Source organism: Anneissia japonica, unplaced genomic scaffold (assembly GCF_011630105.1).
Source record: "Anneissia japonica isolate Jap-2015-1 unplaced genomic scaffold, ASM1163010v1 scaffold6792_len961167_cov158, whole genome shotgun sequence".
Classification (NCBI taxonomy): Eukaryota; Metazoa; Echinodermata; class Crinoidea; order Comatulida; family Comatulidae; genus Anneissia; species Anneissia japonica.
Window position 1 is genome coordinate 88,897 of NW_022701523.1, and position 12,481 is coordinate 101,377.

Sequence of the window (12,481 nt, forward strand, 5' to 3'; positions counted from 1 at the left end):
GTCTAACATCAAACGGAAATACTATTATTGTATTATTATAATTATATTATTAACAACAATATCGAAAAGAGTTGTTTTATCAATAAGCCTATGCCTATAATTGGAATTCCTATGTTGAATAGTCGATCAATGAGAATACTTGCAAACTTTTAAAATTGTTGTGTCTCTTTAATTCTTAATAGCAGAATTAAACCTAAAACTAATGGCCAACTCAGACAGCGTCGGCCGACGCAGCCCGACGCGATTTGTTGTCGCGTCGGGTCTGTGTGAGTTGAACGCAGACGCGATGGTGTGCGTCGGGGGCAGTCGCGCAGTAGAATATTAAACGTGTTTAATATTTCTCACGACGGCTTAAGACTGTCCCCGACGATAAATCGGGTCGGGCTGCGTCGGCCGACGCTGTCTGAGTTGGCCTTAAGAGCTACTGAACTATCCTCGGCGAAATAAACCAAGTATGTCAAGTTTAAACTGGACAAAGCAAAAGTTCTAAACAATTGGTGCGTTCCTTAGGAACGCGTCCAAGCTCACGCGCCATCTCTATAGCTATGGACACGCACAGTCAACATAATACAGAGGGCAAGCACTGAATGAGTTAATGTACCTATGTTACATATATACCACAATACTGCACTGACCGTATCGTCGGCTTGGTTAATTCCTCTATATTACTAATATTATTAATGTTACTATGTTAATGTTATTATTAATATTACTAATGACGCAGATGTACCGCTACATTCTGTACCACCGTTTCATGTCCTATTATTACTAACGATATCCCTGCACTTTGTTTATTATCACATTGCTGAAATATTTTGTTTTCTTCTAGATCTATATCATGGATCCAACAGTGCAAAAAGATGTTTCAAAAAACGATAACAACACAACTAAATCTATTAATGACTTCATTGAGCGCCACTTTCCTTCAGCACCACCACTTACGTCATCTCCTGTAAATTTAGCTTGTAGACCTTCAGAAATATTACCATCTTCCCAAAGCCATCTACCTTCTTCTAGAGAGAGCAGCAGAGCCAGCTCACATCCAATATTAACAGTCACACAGTCCCCTCGAGTTCCTCCTCCTGTAGCCCCTAAACCACGTCAACCACCTAAAATCACTAGGATAGGCCAAGAAAATGGGTCGTCACCTATTTCAAGTGGCGGTGGTCCACTTCTACATCCTCCACTTTCTCCGCTCGATGCTGTTGCAGGAACACCACCCATGTCACTGCCTGTAAATTCAGTTTGTAAACCTCCAGCAGTATTACAATCATCCCAAAGCCTTCTGACTTCTTCGAGAGATAGCAGCAGAGCCTGCTCACAATCACTATTCGCAGTAATACATCCGTGTCGAGTTCCCCCTCCTGTACCCCCTAAACCATGTAAGCCACTCAAAATCACTAGGACAGGTCATTCAAGTGGTTCTCTTTCACCACCTCCACCGTGGTCCCCTGTAAATTCAGGTTGTAGACCATCTGCAGTATTGCCGTCATCTCTTCGAAGCCTTCTACCTTCCTCTGGAGACAGTATGAGAGCTGCCTTACAACCACTATTAGCAGCAACACAGTCGGCTCCAGTTCCGCCCCCTGTAGCCCCTAAACCATGTCAACCACGCAAAATCACCAGGCCAGGCCAAGCAAATGGGCCACAACCTCTTTCAAGAAATAATGGTCATCTTACACAACCTCTACTTCCTCCAACATCTGCTGCTGCGACACCACCACCCACGTCACCTCGTGTAAATTCAGCTCCTAGACCTTCAAAAGTATTACAATCATCCCGAAATCTATCTTCTTCAGGAGATAGTAGCACATCCAGCTTACATCCGCTATTAGCAATAAAACAGTCGTCTCGAGTCCCTCCTCCTGTAGCCCCTAAGCCATGTCAACCACCTAAAATCACCAAAGTTCCGCCTCCTGTAGCCGCTAAACCATGTCAACCACTCAAAATCACCAGGCCAGGTCAAGCAAGTGGGCCACAACCTCTTCCAAGAGGTCATAGTCCTCTTTCACAACCTCTACTTCATCGAACATCTACTGTTGCGACACCACCACCCACGTCACCAGCTCTTGTAAATTCAGTTTGTAGACCCTCAACAGTATTACAATCATCCCAGAATCTCTTACATTCTTCAGGAGATAGCGCCAAAGCCAGCTTACATCCACTATTAGCAGTAACACAGTCGTCTCGAGTTCCTCCTCCTGTAGCCCCTAAGCCATGTCAACCATCTAAAATTACCAAAGTTCCGCCTCCTGTAGCCCCTAAACCATGTCAACCACTCAAAATAACTAGGCCAGTTCAAGCAAATGGGCCACAACCTCCTTCAAGAAGTAATAGTCCTCTTTCACAACCACTACTTCCTCCAACATCTACTGTTGCGACACCACCACCCACGTCACCAGCTCCTGTAAATTCAGCTTGTAGACCTTCAACTGTATTAAAATCATCCAAAAATCTTATACATTCTTCAGGAGATAGCAGCAAAGCCAGCTTACATCCACTATCAGCAGTAAAACAGTCGTCTAGAGGCGCTCCTCCTGTAGCCCCTAAGCCATGTCCACCACCTAAAAGTACTAAACCAGGTCAAGGAAGAAAACCGCCCCCCGCTACTATGACAGGACCGGTACTTCGAACATCTCTTACTTTAGAGGGCAGTGGTCAAAATCGTCGTAATAATGTTGTTCAGAAGAAAACTGTGGAATTCCAACATGGTGAGTAGATATTAACTTAATTATTACAATATACCATAATCATAAGAATAAATACTCCTTTCTAAATATAGGAAACTATGTCACCCGACTATGAGCGTAATTGTTGCAGTAACAGTGTCAAAGAGATTACAAGTTTTGTTTTTTCTCGTTTAGCTATGTTACACTCTTATGTTTTTCGTATAGGTTTTGATCTTGTCCAAGTACAGGAGGAGAAAAAGAACTTTCTCATGATTCAATCACTCGTAATTGATGTTGGAACTGAGCAGATGAGGAAGTATTTTCTTAAGGAAACCGGAGTTAAGAGAGAAAATGTTGGACAATTTCTCATACAGGAGCAGGACGGTTCCTTAAAGAATATCAAACTTGTTCTCGACCAGAAGCAAATAATGTACAAAAAAGATGCTGATATCAGAAGATTTGATATCACAATAATGATGATACTGATTCGGTATTGCTGTAATGTATCACAACCAGACAAATTCTGGGGAAATCCTCGAAGAAAAGATAAGTCAAAGCTAGCTAATTTAGTAAGAATACAAAAGTACAGAAATACCAAGATAGCACATAATCCAGACCTTAGAATTCCAGCCGCTGAGTTTAAAAAAGATTGGAGAACACTAACATCAATTTTCAAGGGCTTGGGCGTTACGCCTGATGAAATTAACAAGTATCGCCAAATAGATATTTAGCGTAACGATTATAGTTATTAGGTAAGCTAGGCCGTTACCAAGCTAACACTTCGAAGTTGTAATAACGTTATAATATTTTTATACTTTGTTGTACTGCGAGCACATTTACTTGCAGATACAATCGGTATTGTTGGCTTGTGTGAAACATGGTTGAATGAAACTGTTTGGGATACTGAATCTGCTTTGATAATTTTTTTACATGTCCAGGAGAGATAGAGGTGATGGAAGAAGAGGTGGTGGTTTGCTGTTACTAGTGCATAATAACAGTAAAGTCTTCTCGCATTAGTGACATGGAAAATGATAAACAAGCACATACATTAGGCCATTGGCTGTAATCGTATCACTAACGGTTTGAAAGCTGATTCTGTTCCGCTCTCTATTCCCTTAATTTAAATCAATGTCTGCCTCTCTTATATTAAAACCTTTATGTTTTTCTTTTAAGATTGGCGATATTGGTTTAGAAATTTTAATTTTCTTTTCATCGCGATTTTTTTTTTATTGGCTGTTAAGCTAACGTTTTGTAAACATATTGATTATGTTATTCGTTATGGAAACATAATGCCTTGTTTCATTTTGGAGACATTGTAGAGAAATCAATTGCTCTGGTGCCATTATTGCCTTATATCTTTATTTAGTTACAGTACTTATAATTTTGAATATTGTTGTGTTTTTAGTTCTGCTTCCGAATCTTATTTAATTGGCATCAATAGGATGCATTTTAAGTTCATGAGGTTTTTCGAAAAATGATTCAATCGCCCTTGTAAATTAATTTGCCCTAGAAATAGATTTTTATTTCACGATATGGTATTTCTTTATATATGTGTCTTTTCGTATTTTAGTTGTGATTTTATACATAACAATAATAATAATATTTAAATACTTGTAATGCGCCGATTAAATGATCCAAGAAGCCAAGCTGTTAAAGAGATGCATTTTAAGTTCTGATTTAAATGTAACAATAGATGTATCACACCTAAGAAGGTAGAAGAAGGTAGTTCATTTCAAAGATACGCGGCAGCAGATAATTTGTAAATGTTCTTTGGGCATAGTTGTTGTGTCAGATTTCGGAACAGTGAGAAGATTTTGCGAAGAAGACCGAAGGCGACGTGTGGGCAAGCGAGTAAGATGTGTGTGTGTCTTAGTTAAGGTAAGAAGTGCTTTAAACGTTAGAAGTGTTTTAAAGCTGTTTGATGTGTAGCCAGTGAAAACTTTGAAGTACAGGTGAAACATGGGAATATTTTGGAGTTAAAGAGCACACACGGACAACTGATATTCTTTTAAAAAAAATCTCATTTGGGAGGGGGAACGCCCCTCTCAACTCCTTCTCCCAGCTCGAGCCTACGAGTGTCGGACAACTTAGCGCCCCCCACCCCACCCAGAAATATATCCTAGAGCAGCCACTGGATACCTAATACATCGATATGTCATAAACTGTTAGTCATAGAGACTAAGTTTGGCCTTAAATTGTTCAGAACATGCATTAACTTTATTTGCACTAATATAATGTTTTGTCTAAAAGTGACTGGGAATGACATTCTGACCTTTGAACCAAGGGCCTAGCAGCATTATCATATCTTAATTGTTTGTCAGAGACTTAAAATACACATGTTTCTAATTGTACTTTTGCAATGTTTTGTCAAAAAGTGAACTAAATGGCATGACATTTGACCCTAGGTACCTTGCAGTATATTCTGATCACCATAACCGTTGGTCATAACCAAATTTTGGGGTCAAATTATTAGAAAAATACATGTATCTATTTGCTCTAATGCTGCATTTTGTCCGAAAGTGATCGCAAATGATATACCTGACCTTTGAGCCTAGATAACCAGCATAGCTATACCGTTAAGGTATATACATGTCCATATATCAGATAATACTATCACTATATGTACTAATGTATGCTCTTGCAACACGGTAAAGTATTTTGTCCTATGGTAAACTGATATTATATTTCTGACGTCTGACTTTAGTTGACTCGAAATATTCGATACCCTTATTAGTGGTAATGGCACTAATGTACAGTCCTTGCTGAAATCCCTGTTTTGTTGTGTAGGTGTAAGGGAACACTGGGGTCCAACTTTAAAAAGGGCGATGAACATTTGTTGGAAATCACCTCTAATTTAAGTCACAAAATTTCCTGCACGTCCGTTAAAAACCGGCGACGCTTTACACGCTTCTAAAGTTTGAAACCCCTGTTTTGTTTTGTAGATGTAAGGGGAACCCATGGGTTCCAATTTAAAAAAAAACGGGCGATGACCATTTTTTGGAAATCACCTCTAGTTTTATGTGTGGAAAATTTCCTGTACGTCCGTTTAAAACTGGCGACGCTGGACGCTTTTAATGTTTGTAAAGTTTTGGTAACAAGAACAAGAACAAGAACAACAGTAAAGCTCTGGGGTCAGCGCTTCGCGTGGTCCAATAACAGTTTGCAGTTTGTATCAAAATTTCATGAAGCTTGGTCACAATGTTCCATGACCAACGATCTAAAGATGATTACATTTTAAAGGTTCAGGGTCAAAATGTCAATGTCACAATTGGCGAAAATCGACTTTATTTATATAACAGCTACGTCAGTCCTCAGTTTTTACAAGTACTTTTGAAGCTGTATGCCGTATGGACGTGTGTTCTTACGGGGTGAAACAAAACATTAATTTTACAACGATACATGTGAACACCGTTTGGTGCAGTAGTTGTGTTTTCATACTACCAACCCCGGGTTCGAATCAAATGATATGTCTATTGTTTTATTTTATTACCTTTTATTTCATTGTCTGTATATACGAAACATAATAACACCTTATTACAGATCAAGCCATTTAGGCATCAGCATTAAATACATTTTTTATGGGGACAATATGCGTGGAAAATTTGTACAAAGGAAAATTATTATATGTGCGGAGGTTGCACTTTCAGAGTGCCCTGTAGTTAGTATTAGTGTTATCAAGGAGGTTAACCTCCTTGGTGTTGTTAATAGAGCAGCAGGAGCATGGTAGATAGCAGGAACACTTTTCGTGTTCTAATAAAACAAAAACAGATTTATTATGGCAAGATTACTAGGGTCAGTTTACAAAAGCTCGAGCAAAGTCGCGTTGTCATAGTGACGTCGATCAGTTCAGACTTAGGTAGATAAACCCGGCTGAACTCACTGGGTTTATCCACCTGCCAGTCAGAATTAGGTGGCTATCTCAAGCCGGGCTGTGTTCTGATAGTAACTAGGCATGGCGTGCCACCGTGTTTATCTTTTCTAAACCGGGCTTTAATCGCTGCGGGGGGTCTTGCGTTGACTTCGGGTAAAAAAAAGATGACCAATCAGCATGCAATTGCCTGGTTCACACTCAATTTTTAACGAAATCTTCGGTATCACGAACTTCTTCGTGAACCTGCAGGAAGCAAATAACGTGATCTTCAAGATCACATTAAACCTTGTTAACATGATCTTCTAGAGCACGAGAATCATGCTCTTGGAAGTTGATCGTGATAAATTAGGGTGCGTTCGGGCGAGGTTTTTTTTGGTGTTGAACACGGAGTAAAAGCGGTAACAGCAATTTCTAGTTTTCGCCCGAACGGGTGTTAATCGCGGACCGCCTGCTGATATTCGCCGATAACCCAACGCTGCAAATTGCAGTGTTCTGGAGGATTAAAACTAGCCTATTTGCGCATGCGTTAGCAGCAGGGAGCATTTAATCCTATTTAATCCTTTTTTGATTGCTCTTTAATTGTTTCGGCACGCGCCAGAGCTAAAGTTTGTTTACATTTTAATTCTCTCGATTCTTTTTACAGTTATTTTCCAAAAACAAAACTGAAAAGCTAACGTTGTAATAACGTTACAGTTTGGTGATAAAAACGTTATTTTGTAGAACCATTATGTACGTACTTATAACCTTATGTCACAACGTTTGAACGTTTTTACTACATTCACAAACTTTGGTTTTGTGTTTGCTGGGTAGGTCCTATAACCATATTTTAAATAAAACGTCTGAAACAAATCAAATCGATATGTATACGGTATAGGTATTCATATTGGATCACTCTTTAGGATCTGTCTCTTATACACATCTAGATGTGTATAAGAGACAAGGTTATTATACAGGTCACCGCACGCGTGAATTGTTAGATGCTTTCCTCCTTTTCGTCGCATTTTTCATTAAATACGGTATGATACGCCATAAATGGAACATTAAAGAGAAGAGAGATCTGGAACGAACCAGAGATGAAAAAAAAATATATTCGCCCAATTCCCGCATCTCTTGCTCGTATCTCAGGTATCTTGTCCATCTAAGTTGTTCAATTATTTTTACCGTCCTACGCTGGCTGCTTCTAATGTAATCGAACAAGGCCATAAGAAATAAAATATTTTTGTGCACGACATATCTTCATTATTTTGATTAAAATTGAAGCAAAAGTTGCAAAATTGTGTGCAAAGTATAGACAACATGGAAATTCGAAATCGATTATCAATGTGTGTAAGAGTTGACCTTTGTAGTTTGGCCTTTCATGCAACACTGAACCTAATTAGCATATCTTTACCATGATGTTTATTTTTTACATGAATTCGATGTGAACGCTTTTCAAATAACGTGCTAACTGATATCACGTTATGAAAGCACGTTAAAAATTCTGTATGAACGTACCTAGTTACGTGTGCTACATGAGCAAGCATACGTTTCGCGTACGAGCGTTTTCGTTTCCTGGTTACGGTCAATACTATGCAATTTTCGCGCCTGGCTAATCCCTCTAGTCTGAACGCCTGCATAATAGTGAAAAACAGGGCCCCCGTGACCATTTTTCGGGGACCAAGGTTTCTCTACTGATTTGCCATCACTAGGGTATAAATTAAAAAAATGAGTGGGGGTGAGCCTCCAGAAAAAGGGCAAAACATGTTTTTTGGCGGCCATTTTTAAAATGGCCACCAAAATTATGGTAATGGCTCATAACTTTAATTTAACTCGATGAAAAAGGGTAAATCTGGCGTCTAACTATGTTATTAGGATCACTGAATTCAATGAGACATGTTTCAAAAACCTAGGATGGCAGCCATTTTGAAATTCAAGATGGCTGCCATAAAATTGTCAAAAAATGAAATATTTCCACATCTCCTCTATGAAAAATGGGAAACTTGGGTCTAATCATGTTTTTAGGCTCTCTGAGTCCAATAAACATAGTTTCAAAAAGCTGGGATGGCAGCCATTTTGAAATTCAAGATGGCTGCCACAAAAGCTGTCGAGCATCAAAATACTTTGGTATGTAATTCCAATTCGCCTCAACAAAAATGGTAAATTTGGTGTCTAATCATAAATTATATTATTCAATAAACATGGCTTCAAAAGATAAGATGGCAGACATTTTGAAATTCAAAATGGCCGCCACATAAACTGTCAAAAATCTAATATTTTGGTATGTAATTCCACTTCTCCTCAATCAAACACGTTAAATTTGGTGTCTAATAATATGTTATTGTGCCTATGAGTTCAATAAACATGGTTTTAAAAAGCGAGGATGGCAGCCATTTGGAAATTCAAGATGGCCACCACAAAAACCGTTGAAAATCGACAATTTTGTTATGTAATTTTACTTCTCAATAAAAAAAATTGCAAATTTGGTGTCTAATCATAATGTTATTGTGCCCTCCGACTTCAGTAAACATGGTTTCAAAAAGATAGGATGGCCGCCATTTTGAAATTCAAGATGGTCGCCCCAAAAATCATTGAAAATCAAATATTTTGTTTGAATATTTCCACTTGACAAATGAGTATTGTTGTACAAAAAATGAAAAAGAGTTTTATATAGTAGAAAGATGATTATATAGGCTCGAATGTGCTGAAGTACGGTACTGAATCTTTGTTTGGTGGCAATCTTGCAAGTGACTTGCATTTGCTCACCCTTGGCTCTGTTGTGGTTTGCTTTTGAAATCATTGTATATAAACCTTAAGACAAACGTAGTAAGTTTTTCAATTAAATATTTCAGAACAATATAATCTCCACAGGATTTCAGCAAATATTTTGTCCTTTCAGTCGAAGAAACTTATTGAAAGGTTTTTTCTTCCATATCCAAAAAAAGCAGAGTTTCTATAACAGCCGGTCATAAGATAAGCTTAAATTACGATTGCTGCCATTTTATGACTACAAAACCATACAATTATAACTCTGGTATCTCACTATCATGTGTTACACCAACTCAATTTCCATAGAGCACAATTCAAACTTATTAAACTCAACTTTCTTTTCTTGACTTGTAATCACTCTTTAGGATTTTGATTTTGGAAACTGGTCTTGTGTGTAGTGTGTATTTTTTGCCTAGTATTCTCCATTCCCTTTCTTCATATTTGATCGACTCTTCTTTACCATACAGTTAAAACTAAAACGTACAATTGTTAGCTCAGGAAAGCAAAGAGGCAAAAAAATCTGCTGAAATTCTGTAGAGGTTCTATTGCTCTTACAAGCTCAACCATAGAAAAACTTAGTATTGTCTTAAAGTTTGTATACAAGGTTAAGAAATCATTAAATGAGCCAACTACCTAGCATACAATTAAATGAACTTTTTATTAAGAGCTCATTAATCACCGATAAACTGTGAGTGGAAACTGGTTATTGGAAAGTTTTGTGCAGAGAGACACTGAGCCAAATCTACCAAGAGGCAATACTTGCAGAACAAATAGATAACGACATTAGAGTGGTGAGTGTGATGAAAGTGAGCATTCGTCTTTTGATGGTGAGAATAATGAAGTACTAACGTATTGTGTTAATCATTTTGAATTATTCCAGTAAGTTTTAGAGTTGTAATAAGCGAATAGTGATAGTTTTCATAGTTAAGTTTTGTCTCTTTGTTTATCTAACAAAGATATTTTTATTGTATGGTATAAGTAGTACTATTCACTTCCGAAAATTGTCACATTTTGCATTTTATGAGCCAAAATGTGTACATAATAATGCTGATATATTGGAAATTAGTATGCCTGTCACCCAAGCTTTTTGAAATAATTATTTTGTTATTTAATGGACACAGAGTGCCCAGTAAATCGAGAAGTGTTTTTATAAAACAAATATTTTATTTTCAACAATTTTTGTGGTGGTCATCTTGAATTTAAAATTGGTTGCCATCCTTAACTTTTGAAAACCATGTTTTATTAAACTTTCAAAGTGCACAATAACAGACACCAAATTTGTTACAATTTTCGATTAAGTGGAATTATAAAAACAAAATATTTGATTTTCAGCGATTTTTGTGGCCGCCACCTTTAATTTCAAAATGGCTGCCATCCTTGCTTTTTTGAAACCATGTTTATTGGACTCATAGAGCATAACAAAATATGACTGGACACCAAATTTACCATTTTTGATTGAAGAGAAATAGAATTATAAACACTAAATATTTGATTTTCAAAGATTTTTGTGGTGGCCATCTTGAATTTCAAAATGGCTGCCATCCTTGCTTTTTGAAATGTTTTACTGGATTCAGAGTTCATAATAACATATGATTAGACACCAAGTTTATCATTTTTGATTGGAGAGAATTGGAATTGCATACCAAAATATTATATTTTTACAGCATCCATCTTGAATTTCAAAATGGCTGACATTTTAGGTTTTCGAAACATGTCTCATTGAATTCATTGACCCTAATAACATATACCGAAGTTAGACACCAGATTTACCCTTTTTTATCTAGTAGAAGTAAAGTTATGAGCCATTATCTTAATTTTGGCGGCCATTTTAAAAATGGCGGCCAAAAAAAACATGTTCCGCCCTTTTTCTGGAGGCTCACCCCTGCTCATTTTTTTATTTATACCCTAGTGATGGCAAATCAGCAGAGAAACCTTGGTCCCCGAAAAATGGTCACGGGGGCCCTGTTTTTCACTATACTATAAGGTGTTTCTACCCTTTACCAATTTTCCTGATTTCTAACCAAAATACGGGCTTGACGTTGAGCCGGGCTTAACTCAATCACGGCTTAAATGCAAGTCTGAACGTAGCCTAGAGCTGGGAACTCACTGTGGCCGACGGTCATCGGCCGACGCAATTCTATGAAGAACAAAAATTGGGTCTGGCGGTCTTCCCCTATTAAAATCCTGATTTCTAGATGGCGGGAATTTAGCTTTCCCGACTTCGGAGGTGTCTTTTCATGACTTTTAAGTTCTTCAAAATTCAAGATTATCCCCCTGTTCAAAACGGTCAGGTAAACTTTCTCACTCTTATTATACAGTTATCCTGTGACGATTTTGAAAAAGAGGCATCAAAATTGATGTTGCCAGTAGTGTTACCTATGTTGCAGAGATGACCATGTTATTATATACATACATATGGTGGCCGTCTTGAAAGTATGTTTTATTCACTATTGATTAAATCAAACTATTAATAGTTACAATATATTCTGTCACCCCAAATTTTGTCTACATGACAAAAAACATTTATTGTACAATATAAAATGCGACATTTATAGTATTTTATTTATTGAAGGAAGTTAGGCGTCATTTTGGAGTAATTACACTATGGTTGTCAAATTTTGTAAGACTTAGTTTTAATAGTTTATAATTCATATCTACCAAAAACTACCTTGAATTTACTCAAAACCATATTTTTTTCATTTAAAAAAAAAGTCTATTACCGTAGACTTAACTAATTTGCATGTTCGGTTAATTTTAAAATGTGACAGCCTCCTTAAATGGTTTATAATATTCATTGCTACAAAGACTACATTGAATTTACACAAACTCCTTTATTTTATTCAATATAGGGGCCTATCGGTTTTTTCATAAAAAATTTACCCTAATACCTTATGACCTAACTAATTTGCATGTTCGGGTATTTACAAAATGTGACAACCCCCCTTAAATTCTAAGAGCATATGCTAAGGACCATTTTTAGCATAGTTGTCACCCATTACGAAACACTACCGTACTGGCTAAGTCAATTTTTTTTTCTTTTTGCCGCTGGTCTATTACAGTAAAATGGACCTATTATGTGTGATAGGCCTAGATTCACACAAATTAAGTAGTTGCATACATTATTTTTTCCATGAATCGATAAACCTCAAAAAGAAAGGCGGTCGGGTCCTGTAAATGTGGGTCTAGATTTTTTTAA

At 37.2% G+C, this 12,481-nt stretch overlaps 1 protein-coding gene across 3 annotated transcripts in view; it reads left to right on the plus strand.

Moving 5' to 3' along the window:
* The window catches only part of LOC117103563 (proline-rich protein 36-like), a 10,904-nt gene extending 6,592 nt beyond the window's left edge, over positions 1 to 4,312 (plus strand). For 2 of the 3 annotated variants that reach the window (XM_033244135.1, XM_033244137.1), the window contains exons 2-3: positions 830 to 2,711; positions 2,895 to 4,312. In XM_033244135.1, coding sequence (XP_033100026.1) covers positions 830 to 2,711; positions 2,895 to 3,400 — 2,388 coding nt within the window. In that variant the 3' untranslated portion in view covers positions 3,401 to 4,312. Of the gene's footprint in view, positions 1 to 443; positions 2,712 to 2,894 lie in introns of those variants that run through there. The other variant, XM_033244136.1, reaches the window with a different exon arrangement.
* Positions 4,313 to 12,481: the final 8,169 nt, after the last annotated feature.